General features: G+C 38.1%; 1 protein-coding gene and 1 long non-coding RNA gene across 2 annotated transcripts; one reads left to right on the plus strand and one right to left on the minus strand.

Moving 5' to 3' along the window:
- Nucleotides 1-125: 125 nt before the first annotated feature.
- Nucleotides 126-17,308, plus strand: LOC139138382 (arylsulfatase B-like). Its single transcript, XM_070706744.1, has 18 exons — nt 126-326; nt 2,832-3,144; nt 3,775-3,819; nt 4,811-4,861; nt 5,598-5,709; nt 6,574-6,625; nt 9,420-9,523; nt 9,748-9,893; nt 10,232-10,305; nt 10,760-10,861; nt 11,069-11,132; nt 11,590-11,687; nt 12,429-12,565; nt 12,669-12,727; nt 13,043-13,160; nt 14,246-14,310; nt 15,421-15,546; nt 16,402-17,308. Exons 1-18 carry the CDS (start codon nt 303-305, stop codon nt 16,572-16,574), a joined length of 1,863 nt encoding a protein of 620 aa, XP_070562845.1. The 5' UTR covers nt 126-302; the 3' UTR covers nt 16,575-17,308.
- A 1,943-nt stretch (nt 17,309-19,251) lies between these two features.
- LOC139138386 (uncharacterized) lies at nt 19,252-23,840 on the minus strand. The gene is made up of 3 exons (XR_011553598.1): nt 23,726-23,840; nt 21,174-21,246; nt 19,252-19,809 (listed from the first exon to the last, which is right to left on the minus strand). It is a non-coding gene; the product is annotated as an uncharacterized lncRNA (long non-coding RNA).
- Between the last annotated feature and the right edge of the window lie 89 nt (nt 23,841-23,929).

The following is a 23,929-nucleotide window of genomic DNA, read 5'->3' on the forward strand; positions in this document are numbered from 1 at the left end:
CATTTTTTTAGAGCTCGTTTTAAATACAGGATGACTCTAACTTGGCTTTCTTTGTTTACGGAAAGGTCGATACCACTGAACACAACCCTGTGATGCAATCGTTGTTTTGTCATTTAAAAACGCTTTTGAACATCGGAATCACTCATCTGTTCTGCGACATAATCCGATGTGTGGAACGCCTGACTGACAGCCACGAACTTGAAGTTTAAGAGACTCTACTCTTCATGGTACATTAGAATCTGACCTGATTCAGCCTCTTATTTCTTAGCACCTTGAGAAACAGTGCACTTTGGAGAAAGAATATGAGCAAGACGGATGATGTCGAGGTAAGGTGGATTTTTGTAGTCAAAAAAGTAAACAACCGACTTCATAAATACAGAAGCCATTATGAAAGCGAACTCAGTGTTTTATAAGACACTTCGTCGTTGCTTTTCCTCTCATTCTACATCGTATTCATATTTAAGAACTCCAATCAGCCTACAAAGATAAAATACCTTGTATGATAGATGTCATGCAGTATGTTGCAATTTTCGGACACACCTTGTCTAGGTATAGCTAGATGGAGTTGCCTTTAATTCCAGAAGTTCAAAATTTGTTTGTCCGGTGTCTGGAATCACAGATCACCGCAGCCTGAGTGCAAACATAGATCCTAGAATACTAGAAGCTAGGTCCTGTGAATACTCTCAGACCGTATACGTCAGTAGCACGGATGAATAGACTGCATTGAGAGCTTAGATGTCTTGTTTACTACTCGTCTTTTACCAGGAGGGAGCTATTTCTGTATCAATATCCGATGTCAGTGCCACCAAACACTGTCTATAGGTATAGCTATCGATGGTCAAAGCACCTTTGCCTCCCTGGCTACGCATGGAGTGTTACATTAAAAGCTTTTGAGAAGTTACAGGACATATCCTTCTTTCGCAATCAGAATTGCTTGGAAATGGGTGAGGGGGCGGGTGCTTTCGCCATTAATACAGAATAACAAGCCCTGTGGTTGCATTGTACTCTTGAGTACTATTGATTAGCACAAAACCTCGTACGTGAGTGTTTCAACGGGGCCTCTAGGACAAAACTCAAAGTGTTTCGCTTGTGATGACCCACAAACGCACTCTGTGGAAGCTTTAAGGATAATAGATAAACTTAACAAAGTGGGTAATTTTCTTCCCTTCCTCCGACGGACTGAGTACGTGTGACGTGCACTGTGTTATTGGTATTTGACTGATTTAAATATCACTCTTGTTGGCTGTATCTTGTTCCAACTCTAAGTAAAACACTAGCATTTCAATCCTTGTTCGGGAATTCAAAGACAGACTGTTTTGGATAACTAGGTGGAACAAACCTATTTACAAAAAGATTGCCGAACGTTACTGTCACCAGCATTTGAAATAACTCAAGATGTGGTATGAAGTAACGTTTCCGCCGTTGTTGTTCGGCGAATGTCAAACAAAACCTTGAGATAGTTTCAGTCTTTGTATTCTGTACGATGAACCATTTGGTGGTCATGTTATGCAACGATCATTGTGCCGATGCCTCGCTTTCGATTAAAAAATCTACTCAACCATGAAAACTGGGCCGGTCAAACGTCAGTGATGTACAGCGTGGCAGTTGCCTGTCATATACTGTCATATTCATGATCTCAAACATCCAAGTCACAGCTGATTCATAACTTTGATAACCTGCTCCTGTTCATATGCGTTGAGAATCTGCTTAAAATACATGTAACACGTTTTAGACAAATAAAGACCAATCCCTGATTCACCAAGCAACCGAACAAAATCGTTTCACCCTGGTTTGGAGGGAAAAAAAGACGTAACGAAGGATAAAAGTTATCTTTTTTACCGCTAGGGCTCACCACAACACTAAGTAATAAGGAAGATTATGGTAGCTGTGTTATTGAAACCTTACATGACGACAGGGAAAATATGTCAAATCTGTTCTCGTGTTATGCGAGATCTGGATGAATACTTTACGCTGAACGTGATGATGAATATTCGGATACAAATTGCTCTAGTCTGTCACTGATTTTCAACAATCCTTAAAAATTGTGTCATTGGGCTATTTTACCCCACTAAGAACATCAAAGAAAAATTGTATCATGGTATTGTTTTCGACACTGTAAAAGACATTGCAATCCTTATGTATCTCGTGAAAGGGTCTAGTTTTTTTTCGGTTGATATTGCTGTGCACGGAAAGTCTTAACAGGGGGTGTTAATCTTAAAGCTGTCTTATAATGGATTTGTTTCAGGGGGCTACATTAATTAACACCAACTCGATATTTGAGTAAACATGTTTTCTTGCGTGTTCCCAGTATGTTCTGCATTTCTTTAAAGCGAAAAAGGGCTCAATGCGTATATATAGTGATTTACATGTAATTTACTTCTTAAATCCTTTAACCCTTTACCTAATCCAAGACGATTGGTTTTACTCTGCACAAAATAGTTTTGGTGTGGTCAACATCGCTCAAAGGTCGTATAGTCGACGTACGACCACGATGCATGGTAGAGGTTATGATTGGAGATGAGAGACACTTTCAACAAACTGTTCAGCTCGAAATTTAAATGTGAAAATATATCGATTGCTCCAACCACTTGATGTTGAAGAAATGTATGTACATGTATGTATGTAAGCTTATGTATGTATGTATGTATGTATGTATGTATGTATGTATGTATGTATGTATGTATGTATGTATGTATGTATGTATGTATGTATGTATGTATGTATGTATGTATGTATGTATGTATGTATGTATGTATGTATGTATTTTATGTGTATTTATTTTTTACTCTGAAAATACAGAAGAAAAGTTTTAAGAATTCTTGATTATGTAGGCACCAGCGTTCACCAATCCCGCCTACGAAGGAGAGGACCAAGACGCGCCGAAAACAGGCAACGGAGAAGTCGGGGAAACGCCCGTCAAAGGTGAAAACGGTGCAAACGTGGCACAAGTTGAAAGCCCGCCTAAAACAGGTGAAAACGGTGCAAACGATGTGGCAAAGGTTGAAAGCCCGACTAAAACAGACGACAACAGCCGGGAAAGTAAAAGGGGACAGTTCGCCTGTTCATTTAGAATGGCGTGTACCATAATTGTCTTTCTCGTCATTCTCTATGCTGTGGCTGTTGCACTGGCTCTTCTTCTAATGCGTAAGTATAGTTTTTTTATCTTTAAAGTAACTCAAATCTAGAAAATGACTAAGTTTCAAACTGCGAATAATTTGTATTGGGAGAATTTGAATTTTTTTTATAATCAAGAATAAGAAATAGGGTCATTATGCAAATGTTTTGGTGAAAGAAGCCACAAATTAGCACAGATTTTCTGATATTTAGAATTCAAAATGGCCACCTTTCACTGTTTTATCTCTATGGGAGAATGAACTCTGCAAATTTCACGTAAACATGGCGGCAAAAACAATTATTTTGTTCAAGTAACGAAATGAATCGATACAAGACATAAATGAGTAAATAGCCGCATTTGGGAGAGCGAAAAGGCACATTCTACCTTCAAGTTGTATTTCAAGTTTTTAAGAAAAACAAAAGTCAAGAAATAACACCATCGACAATATAGTCGATATCATTCGGAGATACCTTACGTCATATGTCGTAGAGTAACTGCGTATTGGAAATGCAGTACGGCGGAGGCCATATTGGAAAATGTAAACCGCCGCTTTCAGTTAAAGCAAGCCTTTTCGGCCACATATCTGAACATGTTGTCCAAGTAGATATACACATGCTTTCAATAATATAGAATGAAATTGCCCAATGTTTTAATTTCAGTTGGTTGTGACAAGGACTCGAGCAAAGTCGCCAGTGCTGAGACAGGTTTGTAGAACTATCCAGCATCAGCGAATGCTGTGAAATCTTCATTTCTTCGTGCAGCTGTACCAAACGGAATCTTTGCATTCTTCAAATACCATGGCTTCCTGTCTTGATTGATAAAAGTATAGTTTAACAGAGTCAGAACCATGATTGTCGAGTTGAATAAATTATATCTAAATTGTTCATCATATTTATTCAGTACTATAGGCCACCGGCCTTAATGTACAATTTTCATATTGAAAAGTTACAGTCACTTGAGGTTTCAAATAAAGTTACATTTCTAGTTTCCATCGCCAAGCAGACGCTGACGCTGTTTAAAAGCATGGAATACATATTTTGCTAGATTTTTAAGATGCTTTCATTTTCTGATTGTAGTAATCGACCAAATTTCCATTTGATAGCAGTTGTGTAGTAAAATTGAGGAATGAAACGAGCTCTGATATTTTCATATTGAGTACAGACCAGGACAAAGTGAAATTCGTCTTCTATACAATTACAGTTAAATGGACACAATCTCTCTTGAAGTGAAATTCCAAGTTCTCTGCCTTTTTGCACTAAAAGATTATGGGATGATACCCGAAGACGGGCTAAAGCCTTGCGATATATAGTAGTCTGAATACATTTAAGATATTTCTCACATTTGAAACATTTTTAAAATTTACATATGTACGGAGACTAAAGCTACTCTCTATCTCAGATTGCCATTCTTGCATTGTGATATCACAACACCTTTCTTTAAACTGTTGAAGTAAATAAGTACAATCCATTGTTTGCTGATTTATCCAGAAGTCACCAAAACCATATTTAGACAGCAAATGTTTTACATATAAAGCCCAACAGTTTATGAAATGCAGAGCGAAGATAAACTCTTCCACATTTGAGCTACAATATAAACAACGACGACAATCATCATCATCATCATCATCATCATCATCATCATCATCATCATCATCATCATCATCATCATCATGTCGCTTTCTTTGTTTTCCTTTAGGCCATGCGTCACCAAAACCACATATCGTGTTCGTTCTTGCGGATGACTTGGGTGAGTTATACTTGACAGTCGTCATCGACATAAAATGTCAGAGAAATGCCTTGCTGACTGAGTTAACACTGATACTATCATCTGCAACTTTGGATTTACTTTTCCACGCTTCTGTCATCTTGCCATTCCAATGTTATGTCAAAATGCAAAGAATTCAACTTGCCGATTCAACGCAGCTTGTTCATAGTGCGCAGTCTCCAATGTGTTTATCGACAATATCATTACATATTGTACGCAGTATAGTGTACACAAGGCCAATACTTTGTACGGAGGACAAAAAGTTGTAGAAAAATAACTTTTACGGGACTCATAGCTATAGGTCACCGTAGCTACATTTATTAATACTCTATAACTTTTTGGGGCAGAAGCAGTTATAAAATGTTATAAAATATGAATAGTTACGGTTTCAACTAACTCAGTTTGCATTCCTGAACATTGTCGCTGAAATTATCCCGACAAGATTCCAAACATACCATGCATTTTTCATAAACGTAGCCAGTTGATTGAGTGAATATTACGTGCGTTCATCGTTGAAGTACTTATTTACATATTGAGGCTCGCAATCGCCTACTTCAAGTACGGTTTATGTCAGAGGCTGTCAGGAACGGGTCCCCGGTTCGTCGCGAATAACGACCTGTTTAATCATTCTTTTGTAAAAATATCCTTTTATAGTCATGATCAGATGAATCTTTAGTTCTATGGGCTTTTTGTTCGTTTGTTTGTAATTTATGATCAGGTTGGTACGATGTCGGATATAACAATCCTGAAATGTTGACTCCAAATATCGACAGTTTGGCCGCTGATGGCGTCATCTTCAATCAAACATACACACACCCATTGTGTTCACCGTAAGTCGAAACCATGATTGTTCCTGCCAGGAACACGATTGGAACTAATTTGGGATAATTGGATGGTGAAGTAATGTTGATTTAATCTGCAAATGTAATCTCATCTACTTTTCTTTTTACATAACACAATTGTTTTTATGAGTAATTTGCAATATTGCAACATTCGGTTATAGGACATCTCACACTTATGAGAAATTTGAAAAAAGGAAAATCCAATAACCCCAAATTAGTTCCAATCGTGTTCTGAAGAAAATGTCTCTGTGGTCTATGGACAAAACTACCACTATCCGTGTATCCTTGGCAATGTCTTGGATGTTACTCACATTTTCGCAATAACCTATTAAAAATTCAAGGTTCTGGCGTATAAATAAGTGTAAAAAAGTTTAAAATGTAGATATAAGTCCGTCCTATTGCATAAGGTCAGTATTGCCAGGCGATAGTCGTAATAAAAGTAGGAAAATGTGTCTAAATGGGCGTGAATATATATATATATGTGTGTGTGTGTGTGTGTGTGTGATTTCGACAAATTTTGCAATTTTTCGATTGGTCGTACCACTTTATAAGTTTGAAATAGAAAAGTTGCTGAACATGCTGACCCGTTTGCTGCAGGCTTGTTAACAGAAAACACAATTTTTTTACCTATTTTGATTCAGAGTTTTCTTTAATTTATTCATTTTCTTTTTTTATTCCATTGAACAGATAAAATCATCCAACTTGCCAAAGGCATTGAAAAACGGAAAACATAAAATTATAAAATTCAATAAATATTTACCTGTGTAAAAGTGGACTGGCGAATAATGAACAAGTTAACTGGTAGGATAATGAATAATCTTAAAAAAATATCTGAATATTTTTCTCTTCCAGGAGTAGATCTGCCCTGATGAGTGGATTGTATGCCTTTAAAACAGGAATGCAGGTATGTCTACTTTATAGAGGCATGGATGACTGTGCTGCATTAATAGTCGCGCGAGCGGCTATTCGCAGATTCATAATATACTATGCGAGTAACCGGAAGTGTACCCTACTTTCATGGGCGCCGCTAATAGTTTTTGAGTACTCGTAAATAAACAAACGAAACGTGCAAATTAAAACATGCCATATATAAATATCTCTCTTTTTTAGCCAGTAAGTGTTATCATCCACCTTGTCGCTCATACAAAATATCGTTAATATAAGGCATAAATAATAGAAAAAGGGAGAAAATTGTCGTGCATATGAACGGGGGCATACGCAAAGAATGCTGGGATTGAAGTTTAGAAAAGCGCCCCCTGTGTCAATAATTAGATTCAAAAATTGCCAGTTTTTAGACAGAACGCCATAGTTTTCAGCTTGCAAGTGAAAGGTGGGCAGTGCGGTTACCATTGCAATGATAATTATTGCATAATACGTCCCTTGTTTAACGCAATAGGCTGTTATCATGGTAAAATTGCCAATTTTTGTCCAACTTTTTACACATTACAGAAAATCTATACCTGCACTGCTGCAGGGTTTGACGTCGTGTACGTACGTGAACTGCTTTCATCAGAGGGAAACTGGGCAAAGTTGTCATATGAAGTAACAATTAATTATATTTTATCATGAATCAATACAAATAACATTGCCAATCTTAACCCCTGGCGCGACACCAAGGGCTGAGCCCTATATTATGGAAGACCGGTCACGACATGCGACATGCGACCTGCGACTTCAAAACTGCGACCTGCGTCCTGCGAGTTTGAAACATACGACCTGCGACTTCGGCAAGGTGTAGGCCTAAACTTCACAACAGCGACCTGCGTCCTGCGTGTTTGTCAAACTGCGATATCAGTCTTGATTTGTTCGCACCATTGCTCTGAACACGAGCCTGAAAAACACGAGGGACACCATTGCACTATATTAAAACAGCCGGTTTACCGCATTCTCGCGACCAGAGCATAATTTTCGCACCGCTGGCCTACGCAAAAATCGGCCAGCGAAAGAATTCAACCAGCGATAGAAGTGCATGAAGCTGTGACGGTAGAGAATTCCACAAACGAAGAGCACAAATTTATTTTCCTTCTTACGAAAGGCAAACCGATCTGAAATAATGCAATAGCAATAGGGTTTTAAACGTCTACATCAGTGTTTAATAGTTTCTGGAACTTTTCTGCCTACATGATCTAAAATATTATATACACACAAAAAATAATATGTACATATTATAGTATGTACATATTAGGCTTAAAGACTGAAAATAGGATTGTAGGAGGGTTTAATTATGTCCTGTTTTACAGTTTTAACTCGCGTTATCTATAAAGAACTTGAGTCGGTCTCTGGCTATTCATGGTTAGCAAATATGTTTGCGCTTCTGTCAATATCGGTATTATTTTAACTGCTTTACTTTGCATATGTTATTTGTGTAGACAAATGTAGTCCGAAGTTAACCAGTAAGAATATTTTTATTTATCCAACTGTACAAAAGGTGGATCAATTCGATTTTTTGACGAAAAAGTAAAAATGAAATTAGACGAAAAGATGGCAACATCCGATGATCAATCACTGGAGAATTGGAACAAAACTGGAAATGTTAGAAAATGAACGACAATAACTGAAAATTCTAATGTTTGCAATGACACTGACGCAGTTATGATACAGGGGGGGGGGGACAACTGATGAATTAAACAGACAGCTAGATGGTTATACCACAGTGAAATGAGGATAAATACCAGAGATATCTAAAAATCAAAAAGTTTGTCGATAACATAAGGAAAGAAGCGAGGTAAGGCAGACGAAGAATATCTAAAATAATTTGAAATTATAATATAAACATATAGAATGCCTAGATCACGTAGCATATTATTTTCCATGCATTAACACGGACTGTCAACATTTCCGTCATAAAATTATCTCTCCAGATGAAAATGAGTGAACTGGTGTGTACATGAATTGAGTTTTGCCAGACTTGGTGAACGATTTACCAAAGCGAAAGCAATGGCTTATTAATTGATCGATGTTGAACGTTAAATCTCCTTTCCACGTTTTACCCTTTGAGCGCTGTAATTTTCTCCCACCAAAATTTTAGTGCAAAATTTTACCAATTGTATGAATTTTCTGTAATTTTTTGATAATTTTGGACCAAATCGACATCACATTTCATTGGCTACAGGTTTTTCCCAAAATTTTTGCAAAAATTGGAGAAAAATTGACAGGGGTTTATTATATAAAGGGGACAAAAATAGACTTTTGCGCTCAAAGGATTAAAGTTCACGCAAGACGCCTCCAATCATGAAACGTTACGTGTTGTTGTCGCATGTCGCAGTTGTGAAGTCGCAGGTCGCAGTTTGACAAACACGCAGGTCGCTGTTGTGAAGTCGCAGGTTACACCTAGGTCTAAATGCCGAAGTCGCAGGTCGCACGTTTCAAACTCGCGGGACGCAGGTCGCAGTTTTGAAGTCGCAGGTCGCATGTCGCATGTCGTGACCGGTCTTCCATACTATATTACATGAAATGTCAAATATCTTTCATTTTCTGCGAAGGCCTCTTGCTGGCGCTACAACTTCTCTTCTTTTTCATAGTATACGTTGCACTCCTGGAATAATCTTAACGGGATGAGTGACACCTCCATTCCCTTTAAGTATATGCAACTAGTAAAGCTATTCATCCTGAGGCTGACTGATGGTTGTAGACTGTGATGTCAGAGTTCGCATCGCATTAAAAGTGACTAACGAACTCTTTTTCTGGTTCCTCCTCAGCATCGAGTATTACAACAACTGGCTCCCTACGGTCTCCCTACAAACTTTACTATCCTGCCAGCGGCACTAAAACCACTGGGATATACAAATCATCTAATAGGAAAGTAAGTATTTAAAAAAATCAAGTGGGAAAAGCAGTCGTGCTTTCATCGTTTCATTATTTTAGCACAGTGTTATAATCCATAAATCGACTGCAGGGAGAAACGTTACAGTTTATGCTCGGACTTTGGTTGCCAAATAATACTGACATGATCACCACTATGCTATTTTTTAAGAATATGTTTTCAAGTTTTGAAATTTGTATTTTCATCACCCCTTTTAAACTTAGATGGCATTTGGGAATGTGCAAAGAAGACTATTTGCCGCTAAATCGCGGATTCGATTCATTTTATGGATTTCTCAACAACTACATCGACTATTACGATCACACCAATCAAGATATCCGTGGAGTTGTGCAAGAATTACTTGGAGCCGGTGAGATCTCCTTATCTCGTTCATTTCTTCTTCTTGTTCCTGTGATCCTTACGTCATGTCCTATCCTTATGTCATTATCCTTAGTGTCTTGACAACGACGACGATGATTATGATTATAATGATGATGACTCTCTCTCTCTCTCTCTCTCTCTCTCTCTCTCTCTCTCTCTCTCTCTCTCCGCTTGCCTCAGGGTAGCAGAGTGCTCGATACTAAATCGCAGAGCAATATTACAGTGTGTGTGTGTGTGTGTGTGTGTAGTAGGTAGGCAGGTATAGGAATACTGCATGTGTACATATTTATACATATACATATATTTACAACGTGATTTGCCTTCCAGCTTTCGGAGTATTCAATGGATATGACTTCTGGGATAACACTGGATCTGTACTCGATAAAACTACGTACATCAGTGTGAGTGTCCTTTTATTTGTCTCTTTTCGTTCATTTGCCGGTCTATGTCATATTTAGCAGTCATATTTGGCGATCTGTGATCACTTGCATATTTGCAGATTCACGATAACATATACCAGGCAGTGATTCACGCATTTACAAGTCCGGGATAACATATTTCCCAGTCATATGAGGAAGTATTTGCAAATATGTGAGTATATATTGTCTGCGGTCCATGGTCACGTATTCCAAGTCGATGATATAGTACAGTTCACTGTATTTGTCACCGACCGAACAATAATTTTTGTACATGTTTAGTGCAACATCGGATTGTTTTGTTCGTGAATTTTTGGAAGGTATCACGCTGTGACATATCAAACTGTCACTTGGTTGTTTTTCAAAAATGCACTGTTTGTGCTTGTTCTGTCCATGAACTTCACCTAAGTCATTCTTCAATCTCGTGTTTGTGTTACAGTACCTCCTAGGTCAGAGAGCTGTTGATGTGATAGAAAAACACAACAAGGAAAATCCGATGTTTATGTTCTATTCGTCACCACTACCACACTTTTTCATTGAAGTAAGTATTTTTAATACAAATCAAGATAGTATTTTGTCTTGTTACTTGTTACGTAAATTTGGTGGAGCACAGCTATGAAAAATTACGGCCATTTGTTCAGAATAAACTTTAGCTCTCTGGAGAAAACCGACTTTGGCAGGCGTTGTTGCCTTACTTTCAGACATTGTGAAAGAAAGAATGAATCATTTCAGTTTGTTTCAATCATAGGTACCAAAAGAATACGAAAATTTATATTCTGATCTCAGGAACAGGGATAGAAGAATTTACAACGGTATGTTGGTTTACATTTTCGTACATTTTTGATGGCACACTTGAGTCCGAGGATAATTGTTTTGAAATTTGCAAATACTGTATTAACGACAGACATGGGTATAATGGTGCTGTTGTTTGTCTTTATATGTCTGCGCCACATTTGATGGCTTCCACTAAGTGATGTTGATCATAAAAAGAGCATGTTGAAGTGAATGACGATTAGCAGATTCACGTCAGCTTGTAAATATAATGTGAATGCTATTGTAATGAATCGAAATTGCAATCTTTGGAAATAATGTCTGAGATATTAGCGTCAATAGACAGGCAACGGATTGAAGCGTACACTTTTCAGCAGAGACCTGGTTAATCAATCATTTATTGAAGATTGGAAAGATAATTTTTCTATGGAACCAGAACTCTGCAGAAGTTCTATTTACGTTTCCTTATACAATTTACATGTAATTCTTATCTTTCAGGTATGGTTTCCATGTTGGATGAGATCATTGGCAATATGACTAATAAACTGAAGGAAAAGGGAATGTGGGACAACACCCTTTTCGTCTTCATGAGTGATGTAAGTATGTAGGTCGAAACTTTTTCGTATGCACCTTAAAAACGAACCATCATATCGTAGATGGAATCCGTCATAAAGGCATAAAAGGAGTGGAAATTCTTGAAACAAAAGTAAATTCTTGAAACAAAAGTAAATATGTTCGTAAAGTGAAAACGCTTAGAATTTTGAAAGGGATTTTTCATGCCTGTTCAGAGCATTCGAACATGAAATATCTTGGCGCCCGAAGACCTTCCATATTTCTGAAAATACCGTCTTTGTCCAAACACAAAGCAAATAATCTGTCCCAGCCAAATGATTTTGAAGACACACACGCGTCTACTTTATGAGTGTTTAACGCTAATACGGACATAGACTGGAAGATCCGTCGCTAAAGGGCGCTCTCTACGCTCTCCGCTTATTCGAGCGACGGATCTTTCATTCTAACACAGACACAGACACATAAATGTATATGCAGATACACACACACACACACACACACACACACACTACACACACAAATATATATCACAAATTACTTCAAGTTCAAAGCAATATACAGCATATACACATGTAGGGCCTATATGTATGTATGTATGTATGTATGTATGTATGTATGTATGTATGTATGTATGTATGTATGTATGTATGTATGTATGTATGTATGTATGTATGTATGTATGTTATGTTTGTATGTATGTGTTGTCATATTAAAAGTTGTTTAGATTTCACATGTAAACAAGGATAAACGATCATTTTTTTCAGAATGGTGGCGCACCTGACCAGTATGGTTTCAACTACCCTCTGCGAGGTGGAAAGGCGACACTCTTCGAAGCGGGCGGAAGAGTCGTCACATTTGCAGCGGGAGGCTTGTTGGAGAAAACGGGCTATACCAATGACGGGTGAGTGAGGGCGCTTTGAACATTTATCGGGCAAATCGAAACACCGAACAAAAATGCACGCAAACATATACTCACAAAATGTTGACTTACGCTTACGTTACAGACTTATGCACATGACTGACTGGTATCCAACGTTCGTGTCTTTAGCCGGAGGCACTCCAGGTGAGCGAACTTCACATTTCTTTTCTAAGATGTTCTCCGACATGATGTTCAAGAGAGCATGTCAGAACGGAATTTCCATTATTTTTTGTTTCAGGCAGTGTTCACTGTTTTTGGCAACAGCAGTGAAGTGGTCTAGAAATTGTAGCAAATTTTGCTCTGCTGATCTGTCTTCACTTTTTACAATCTCCTATATGATAAAGATTCCTTAACCAAAGCAGTACAGTTATGTAGTGATGATAACCATAGCATAACACGACCGGTTTATACTATCAAGATAAGCTGCATTTTTCATCTGTTGCCGTTTAAATTCCATAGATCCAAGTTTGGATGGAATGGATATGTGGGATATGATCTCCAAAGATGAGCCATCACCGAGGAACGAGATAGTTTACAACATCGATGAAATTATGCCAGAAAGGGGTGCCGCCATACGGTACGTATATTTATATTAATCTTTGCTCTTTACTCCATTATACCCAAAAGGTATTTTCCTAAAACTGTTCCGCGTTAATTGAAGTGTCCTATGATTATTTTTGTAAATACTTAAGTACCAATGGCTCTTTTTCATTTCTTAAGAAGAAATAGTCCCCATTGTGAGACTTCCCAGTAGCACATCATGAATGGTTCTTTTCTCCTTCCAAGAAGAAATGGCTCTGATTGCGGGACTCTCCATTAAGATGTCACGCGGACAAAATCGTGACTCATGCCGAGCATTTGCTTTCAGAGGGCATTAAGTTAGAATAGGGCTCTGGATCAGTTTTTCAGACACTGAAGATTGCACTTCTCATCTGCGATTTACGTTGACTGATTTCGAAGCCAGTGAAGTAAATAAATTTTCAAATATATGTGCAGTCCTCTTGAATTTCAAATGTAGGTAAATGTTAGTAATTGTTTTCCCTAATCCCAAGAGTTGCTCGGTATCTCTGGAATTTTTATTCATGCTTATGAAAGGGAGGCGTTTAACCTTCTTCTGGGGAATTTTGTCCGCAAAAGTTGAAAACTTTCTATTTCGAGACCCTTATTACCTCATAAATGTTGGTGACTAGGAAATTAAATTTGCTCATCGATTTGAAGTCGACTTTACCTTGGATGAAATCTTTCGATTCATTCATATTCTTCCTCGTAACGTCCGTCCCCCAGTCCGTCCGTCCGTCCGTCCGTCCGTCCGTCCGTCCGTCTGTCTGTCTGTCTGTCTGTCTGTCTGTCTGTCTCCCTCTCTGTTACCGAGTATTCCTCACAAATTGTCTGTCTGTCTGTCTGTCTGTCTCTGTCTCTCTCTCTCTCTCTCTCTCTCTCTCTCTCTCTCTCTCTCTCTCTCTCTCTCTCTCTCTCTCTCTCTCTCTCTCTCTCTCTCTCTCTCTCTCTCTCTCTCTCTCTCTCTCTCTGCCTGATTATTCCGGTCTCTTTAGTGATTCATCAATCTGATCCGTCACTGATCAAGCTCCTCACCACTCGACGGCTAAGTATTGACAGTGTATTGACGTCACTTATAAACCGTTCTGTGTGCATTTATTTCAGGGTTGGCGATTGGAAACTCATTGAAGGAAACCCTCAGATGTTTTACCCGATTATACATGATCACGGTAATTTGATATGCATGCACTAAGAAATACCTGCGCATGTGTCTCCAGCAGCCTGCTTGTCTCGCCGCATATTTCCGGCCTCCATGCCACTATTTGCTTATTGTTACTTGCCCTATGAAACAAAGCAATTTAAAAGCCGTTTTCATTAAAGTCTGTTTAAATCTGGTTAACTCTGCCGATCTCAAAGTATACACATCTACTATATCTATGAAAGGGCATAAGTCGGGTAACTTGATCCAATTAAAATGTCCTGTTTCAAGTACGAACAATTTTTTTTTCATAAGCATCTATTATTTCCCACAAGGATCAGTAAGTTTGTACAATCTTGCTGTTGATTAAATTAAAAAATCGAGTTAGAGCAATCGTACGGGTACTGTGTGTCAGAAAACAGAGATGAATCACTTGGCCATGTTCTCCAGTTCAAACTCAATTAAAATATTGTCGCCCAAAGTCAAACTATTTTGTATTGAAGTTGGCATGATCAAACAGTGGAATAACGAAATAACCCATTAGGAATAGTCTCATTCAGACATTTTATCAGAAATTCAACTTTTGTTTCGAAATATCAAGTTGCTGATCAACACTGTAACGTACAAAAGTTGCGAGAGATTGACATCTCGTGCACTCGCTCAACTGTTAAGCCGCGCTCCCCACACTCTCGATGACTATAATGTAACTTTCTTTCGTCCATAACTAAGTCTATAAATAAGTCTTGACGTTTTTCGATGGCAGTTTCTTAAAGTTATAATTTGACCGGGTTCGTCTGCACACAACATATCTACTGCATTGATTGTCTGATTGCTGAGAAGCAAACAAACAAACAAACAAACAAACAAACAAACGAGTGCTCTGTTTTCATTCAAGTACCGTATTCCTCATAGTTAACATAATCCCTTGTCAACGAGTACTAGAAGCCCTATATGAACGGTTACCAGCATTCTTTGTTGCCCATTCTTCACCGTTATTGCACTCAATCGTTGTCAAAATTGTTTCTCTTTTTGGAAAAAGGAAGTTTTTAAGCTGTGCAACCGTTGGCCATATAGCAAATCTTCGATGACTTAACCTTTGGTTTCCCGTACATACATTTTTCGCTTTTACTTTCTTCTATAGAGGGTTGGTACCTTCCACCTACCGAGGAAAACCAAACAGTAGTGTCGCCACTCTTCCTTCCCACTGGAGATCCAAATCAAGTGTTTCCGCCCAGACCTGAAGTCCTCTACTTATTCAACCTGAAAGGTAGGTAGTGTCATCGTTTGCTCCTTCTTTCAATACTTTGAAGTATACATTGTTATTATGAATGAAGTTCACGAAAGCATCACTGTTTATAAAAGTACATACACATACCCACAAACAGACAAACAAACACAACGACCGACGGACGGACAGACAGACAGACGTGTGTATAATGTGTATTTGCTAGAATGCTTTGGTACCAATTCTTCACTCTATAAAGTGCAGTCTAACGTTTTCGAAGTTTGGGAAAAGGGAATTTGAAGAAATGCGAGCTCACAGGAACTTTAAGTTCATGGTTATAAACACGCACAAGGGCCGAATGCTATGTTGGCTGATAGTATTGAACATTCGAACATATATTGTTCCAAACCCCACAACACTGCTCATATTGTCCACTTTACAGCTCATGTTGCTCGCCCGTTCCTCTTATTTTGATCATTACTTTCCCTAAGTATCCTAAACTTCACACTGACACAGTTCATGTACTAAAGATATATAATTAATCTTGTTACATGTAAAATGTATGTTCTCAGACAGACTATCTGTCTCTCTCGGTCTATCTCTGTGTCTGTGTCTGTGTCTGTGTCTGTGTCTGTGTCTGTGTCTCTGTCTCTCTCTCAATTGGTTCTCTCTCTCTCTCTCTCTCTCTCTCTCTCTCTCTCTCTCTCTCTCTCTCTCTCTCTCTCTCTCTCAATTGGTGCTCATTGATATGAGATAAAAGAACGTTCAAACTTAATGACTTCAACTTCTGCAACTATTCCTTCCGGCATGATTCCCGAATCTACCTTTACTTGTGGTGTTCAGTATAGCGGTTTTTTTTCCTTCTCAAAACGGCTCCTTTTTCTCCCAATTAAACAGATGATCCAACTGAACATCACGATCTCGCCGCTAACGAGACAGAGAAAGTAGCTGAATTGCAGGCTCGACTGAACTACCATCGCAGCCAAGCTGTGCCAGCGTTGCATCCGCCTCCCAATTTTGCCGGTGATCCCGCCCTCACCGACGGGATCTGGAGAACTGGTTTCTGTTAATGGCGAATATATTACAAAACACTATTTTTGACTCTCAACAAATTGCTTTCAATTGTCAAAGCTGCTCAAATCAGAGGAATCTACCATATCGATCAGAATATGAATAAAATAATTTTGTCAATTGTAAATTTATGTTGAAAGTCATACATATGCTGCTTTTTTGCAATTTATCGAAATATGCAATCCAGACTGGTGCTTTTAGGAACAAAATGAATATGATTATTAATCACATAACGTTACCAAGATGGGAAAATCAACTGAAAATGGGAAAAGAAGATAAATCGCTCGTGCTTTTGGTTAGTATGATAGTTCACCTTGTAAATTCCTGACCAAATCAAATGGCCGTCGCAGCAAGTTTACCAACCATAATGTTAATTGGCGTGACTGTTAATTGGACAGTGAGCTAGAAGTACTTCAGTGCTGAATCCAAAAGGTGAGCGTCTGCAGTTACAACACTGACACGGGGCTCAAGTATATGTAACAAACAAAACTCGGTCTTGGATCTTAACTTGTTTTCTAAGCCTGCAGTCTACAGTGTCTGGCGGCCATCAAGATCCCACGCCAAATATGCGGTCGACATGTATAGAACGTTATTTTTTCTTTAGTCAGAAAATGTAACTAAAGGTATTACCAACGGTGAAAGCAATTTAGTGAGGCAAGTCACTTGTCCGTGGTAAATTGATCCTCGAATACTGTGAACTTATCAAGTTTTGGCATTAAAAAAGTCGATCACATCCTCTACTTGTACATTGGGTTATTTATTGGTTGAAAGTTAAAGTCATGAATTAAAAAATATCAAGTGTTGGTTTTAGGATTCGCAGTCACAGTCATCAGACTATAGTGACAACATAGCATCAGACCGCAAAAAAATTTTCGTAGATCACATCGGAAGGAGCGATGAATGATTTCAAGATTTTGTGTTCAGAGATTTCATATCTTTATTCGTATTCCTTCTGAGGAACGGAGCGCCCTCGAGCGACGGATCTCAGGGTATATAGTCATGATGCTAGAAATTCAAACAAAATGTTTAGTGGCAGTGCTCCATGCCAAACTGTTGTGTCAGTTAGTGATCTGTGTCGCCCATATGTTTTATTGTGTCCACTGGGACTTTGACTGTCGCTCATTGTGTTTCGTCGTTCTTGCACTGAAGTGTAATCAAAAGTTGAAATTTGAATTTTAGGACAAATATCAAGTTCATTTTTTGCAGATTATTGAGAGAACAATGGCGTCATTTGCAACAGTAATTTTGACATGTAAATTATTTTGCACAGGGGAGGGTCACTTTTTTCGATTGGGGAAATGGGAGGGTTTGCTTTTTTTTGTGCATGCAGTTCATGAAAAGCAACAGTCCACCCCTCTTTAATTCTAGCGAGGCCCTTAAGTAGGTCAGTTTTCTAGTGATTTAGGAAGTAGGAACTAACCTACAGGAGTGTAGGACACTCGTTCGTACATCACCCTGTGAAAGGTCTCAAACAGTTTAATATGCCTTATCACAGAGTGATGTACGAGTCATCTATCTTTATTTATTGTGCCGCAACATCTTTCGAATATAAAGCAAAACTCTGTTTTCAGAGAAAGACAGAAACAGACAGAAGCTATAAAAAAGTGTCCCTTTCTTTAAAGCTTTTAGAAGCTGACACTAAGTAAGTAAGTAAGTAAGTAAGTAATGTAAGTTACGTTTTCAAAGAAAATGAGAGCATACATAAATGTCCCTCCTCTAGCATTCGTTTTATAACACTAATTAAAGATAGTATCATTGTGATCTTCCAGCGTACGGCTGACGCCATGTTTCGGTTTATTTAACGTGAGAAGTACGATTTCTAGTAAAAGTTGTAGTACAATATTAATTGACGATTGTGTCCGGGCTCTTTCTTGAACAGGACATACCAGGGCCTTCAACTTTTACAAAAACGCACACACAATAGTAATTAAAAAACCCACACACACAACACATAACGGTAGACACACATATGGCAAAACGTTTCAAGACCAAAAATTAAATTTTAAAATATCATTATTGGCCAATATTTAAAGGATCTGTTAAATATTCAAAAGAAAATGATGGGTCAAAATGTGTGGTGATAACCCGCTATTTTTCTGTAAATGACTTTTTTATGCATGTGTGGTAGCCCTTTTCGAACTATAAATATCTTCAATAAGGAAGCTCCATATGAATTCAAATGTTCTCACTTTTGTTTGAAAAATTGAAGCGACCAAAGAATTTCTTAAATCGCCTTGAGAAAATAAGCGGGAGCGAAATTAGTCGTTCCTGTGACAATAACGTAATGTATGAATATTGAGTTTTTCGAGAAAGATTACATGCTTCTCCAAAACTTTGGAATTAGCTATCACACAGCCACAAATTATTCAACAAAACATTTCGAAGAAACTAAAACAGAAAGGATATGTTCATTCAACTATGATGTTGGGTCTCATTCACAACAAAACGTATACCCTCACCATTTAATCACCGCCATTCGAAAAAAGGGGGTCTGAAGGTGCATAGCTCGTCCCCTCGGACGAAAGATACTTTCCTCAAACTTTTTAAACGCCATATTAGATTATATGATGGTTGAAAAATTAAAGATACCCATACAACACGCAATGACAATCTTGAAGAAATAACAATGACTAATCTAGTCTTTTTTTATTTTTTTTTCAAATTTTAAATCCCTTTTTAAATTGAACAGACAATCACTTTTTTCGGAAACAGAACCATTTAAATTGCACTTATCAGCATGCTACTTCTTCATATATCAATGAACTAAGCGGACCTACTTTTTAATAAACAGCTTGCTAAACGGGACTATATTGTTATTTGACTGGATGAATTCTTATCGTTGCTGTTTGTTTTAAAGATTGCAAATAAGTCGTGATTACTGGAATCTTTTATATCTCCCTGGCGAGATGACGTCTCCAGATGCTATAGACAGTGTTTCGAAATTAATTCCACGTTGAGCAGAAACACGGGAACTTGATCGACGTTGTGATAGACGATCCAGTCAAGTTCAACTTGAAGATACTAGACTTTTGCTGCAAGACTATATCCGTGTATTCTAGTAAAGTGCACAGAAAGTTGTTTACGCGCTTTTTCCACAATCGTGACTGTGAAATTATTTCAATAGAAAACACGCATGCGTAGTTTGGGACCATGGATAATTGAAATACAGAGTGAGGAGGGTTGACTCGATTTCCAATGTTGGACGCAAATTGGCACTTGTAGACTTGTCGAGCTCTGCAAGGCAAAACGGACACTCGATCAAATTCAGGCACTTAGTTCTGTTCTGTAAATTTTTGGTATTTTTCAGTATTTTTATTTCGTGTAGTTTAGTCCGTATAGTTTCTTGTTCGACTCACAGCAGAATCCCAAAATATCTTGTACATTGTATGTAACTATATCCTGCACATGTGGAATGGCCATTGTTGTTGTTGACAAAAGAATTCAAGTCCGGGCTTGAATGTTATTTTGGATAATATCAATGTAAAATTGTGCACATATTGTTTGTGTTGATAAGCTGAATGCATACTTTAGACTTTATCACGCTGTAGGCAGTTGGACAAGGAACTGCAGTCGCTGTTTGCTGAACCAATGCAAATAATATGCAAAATATGTAAAATTATGTAAATTACCGAAAATTCTAGTCGCTAAGGGAGGTTCTGCCCATCTTGGCAATTTGCAACAGGCTACGGCCCTGCATTTCAAAGTGACTTTGTGTCAGTGTGATGCCGCATATTTTCAAATCTCCTATGTCAAGTTCAGTGTCCTGCATCTAAGTCCCAAATTCCTTCAGTCTCTCCGAGTCTTAATTTTTTTTCCGGGGGGGGGGGGAACTCATAGGTCATGGGTGGAGTACTTTCTCGAATGTCACATATTAAGTGACTTTAAGGTATTTATCCTTTGAACCTTGCATTTGTTTTAGCATAAGCAAAAGAACGAACAAAAAACAAACAAACAAACAATCTAACCATCCAGGGAAAAAAATGTTTTCGTTTTTTCTTGTTTGTATGTATGTATGTTTGTTTGGTTGGTTGGTTTTGGTTTAGTCTCCCTGGTGTAGAGCAGACCCTGGTACAATAGCACGCATACATCACATCGCACTTGCCTCCATATTCAAACGTACATTCGGAAGTATCAGTTGAAACGATTGACGGACGGCACATAATGAATGAATGTGGCTTCATTATAAGAAACGCCAACCTATGATAAATCTATTAACCGAAGTCAGTTGTTGGAAGTTCAATAAAACAAATTGCGTCCGAATGCATAATAATATGGGGCGTCACCGCGTTTTGTGCCTAATGTCACTTTTTTGCAAATATTCTCTAAAGTTTCAGAAATTGATTAACTCAAGATTGATACATTGGTGGGGTTCACTTGTTTGCGGGTTTAAAGTATTAATTTTGGTAAGAGAGAAATTTAAATTTATGCCAATATTTGCAAATTACCGGATTTCTTGGCTTCTTTAATTCACCTGGTTTGAACACTTTAAAAGAATATAACTACACTGTGGCTGGATCAAACTGTGTGAAATTTTCACATTTCATTATTGAAAAACTGTAGTTATACAAAAACACGTTTGTTAGCAATAAAGTACTTACAGTGGGAATAAGAATCATTTCAAGGAGCGTTTCCATGATTTCAACACTTTGCATAACATCAGTCTTTCGATACCTGAGAATAGATAATGAAAAAAATCAAAAACGTCGTTTTTTCCCGACGCAAACTGTAGTTTCAAATTATATATATTAGAATTTGCAAAAAGCAAAGTTTTTGGCTTTCATAAAATTATGTTTAGTATTAATACCACCCGTTTAATTACCGTTCACAACTGCTACCTCCAACTTGACCGGGGCACCGACGACTGCATGAATTGATGGACATTTTAAACTTTCGTCTGTCTCGTGAAACTTGAACGAGAGTCTTAAAAATTATATATTTATATTTTGTTTCTATATCAACATATTTTTGAAATCATGGAGAAGCTGGAGCCCTTAAATGACGTCCTCCTTCGACCTACAGCGCAAGGAGGAGGCAAAATAAGAAACGAGAAAATCGTGCAAAAAAGAAGTCGAAATCTTTTACTATAGGCAAATAGAAGTAAATATTGAGTTTGACCCCAATATACGAACCTTTATCCTTGGAGTAAACTATTGCTACCACACTAAAGTTCAGATTCTCTGCTTTAAGAAAATATACAATCTTGGGGGTTTCATGTCATTTTTGATGCGAAATTGCTTTGAATCGAAAGTTAAGAGCAGCGTCAATCATTTCATGTAAACTCAACTAAGGGACTGGTCAGTTTCTTCAGCCTGGGGGGGCGGTGGATTCATGGGGGTGTCACCCTGTTTTTGACTTTGGTGATAGGGGGGGGGGTCACCATGTTTTGAAATGCCCAATAGGGGGGGGGGTCAGTGTGATTTTGAATTTTGACACAGGCTCATCATTGCCTAAAATGCTAGTGTCAGCCACAAATGTCATCATCAGTTCATCATTCAGTTGTATTTTTCGGCGCGCCCTTCGGGCGCGTAACTTTAATAATCAGTTATATTTTTCAGCACGCCCAACTTTAATATATCAAGCATACATACATCAGAGATATCTGTATGTTCAATATTTTTCAGCGTGCTCTTCATTAAGCTCATTATTTTAATATATCAGACATTTTTCAGCACGCCCTTCAGGTGCATGACTTTAATATACAAGGCATATATATCAGAGATATCAGGATGTTTCATATTTTTCGGCGCGCCCTTCGGGCGCCATACTTCAATAAATCAGAGATATCTTGATGTTTGCTACGTGAAAGTGTACCATTATGAAATGTGCATTTCATATGAAAAGGATAACAAATTCTGATACTTTTCTCTTCTCTCTATGAGAATTAAGTATGAAACCTGCACAAATATTTCACAATATATAATACAGTGACTTATTTTAGAGATAGAAAAATGACAAGATATCTTTCCTTCTCATTGATGCAATTATTTTCCTTTGTTTCACAGGTTTTCTGTAGAAAGATACTTTATTATGAACAAAATAACAGTTAAAAAAGGCAGTTTTTGTCATTATTAGCTGTGCTTTTATGGTTTCAATGTTACAAGGAAAGGTCCTCTCAGACACTGTACACATCAGATTTGGCTAAAATAGCTCTCTATGGCTTCTCAGGAGATTTAATTGGATGGTTGGCAAGTCTTAACACCCATCAAAGTTTTTGATTCACTGCTTTTTCCTCTTTGATATTAATGATTGACATCCTTTCTGTACAACAGTTCAGGACATCTGGTTAAGCATAGAAAGTGTGAAATACATTCACAGCTCATTCAAAATACAGCTCATTCAAAATGTACTGTATTCAAACTTTAAGATTGACACTTTGAAATTCCTATCTTACAACTGACATGTCAACAATTTCATTAAAACATAGAATGACTATTTAAAATATATGTAAAATCTAATATGTATACGTATATATATATATATATATATATATATATAATTCATGTCCACTTTTTGTTTACCTATGTCGCGCCCAGGGGATGTCACCCTGTTTTCGAATTTGGAATGGGGGGGGGGGTCACCCTGTTTTCAAAATTTGGAATGGGGGGGGTCAGCCACTTTTTGACGTCGGCAAAAAATAATCCACCGCCCCCCCCCCCCCCCAGGCCGAAGAAATGACCAGTCCCTAAAACCATGCCAAAATCAGAGTGTACGGAACGGAGGGAATAGACTGGGTGGGGAAGGAGTTGCTGTGGCTGGACTGAAAAAACCGATGCAGCCCAGTCACAAGATAATTCTAAAAATCCTCTCTGCGCCTACGTGCCCCATAGACCGTCTTCTCAAGCCTATGCACAGACGTCTACTACACGTCGGCGCAGAGCAGATTTTTAGAAAATACGTGACTGTGATACAGCCCACGCTCATGAGTTCCTGCACGTCATGTGACAGCCACCTATCACTACGATGGTAATGCTGCCAGGCCCGCTACTGGTAGTTCTGGTGACGTACTCGTATCCGATCGTGATCGTTGAAAATGATGCATGTCGTTTTTATCCCAGTCATATGCTAACTATGTCATGTTTTACGTGCATGGTCGATCAACTGAGACGGAATTGCACAAATTTTACAGTCGTGTTTCATAAACCTTGCATACCTAGTGTCACATTGATGCTGATAAACCTCAGTTGAGTCGCTTTTACATATCTCTAAAATTTCACCTGCAGCACTTCTACTGAGCCATCCTGCACTCGATGAGGGAGGATCGAGGACTGGAACCATCGTGTTTACGTTGTTGTACAATGACCTTTGTTAACCCCTGCTATGGAAGGCGTTGTCCCTATTAACCAATCAGATTTTA

This window comes from Ptychodera flava, chromosome 8 (genome assembly GCF_041260155.1).
Source record: "Ptychodera flava strain L36383 chromosome 8, AS_Pfla_20210202, whole genome shotgun sequence".
NCBI classification, from domain to species: Eukaryota; Metazoa; Hemichordata; class Enteropneusta; family Ptychoderidae; genus Ptychodera; species Ptychodera flava.

Bases quoted from the DNA above. Each gene is read 5' to 3' on its own strand.
- LOC139138382 (XM_070706744.1), top strand. From the start codon at position 303: ATGAGCAAGACGGATGATGTCGAG. The intron at 4,862-5,597 runs GTGAGTTATACT...ATTTATGATCAG, and splicing joins CGTTCTTGCGGATGACTTGG to GTTGGTACGATGTCGGATAT. The intron at 12,566-12,668 runs GTGAGTGAGGGC...CTTACGTTACAG, and splicing joins ACGGGCTATACCAATGACGG to ACTTATGCACATGACTGACT.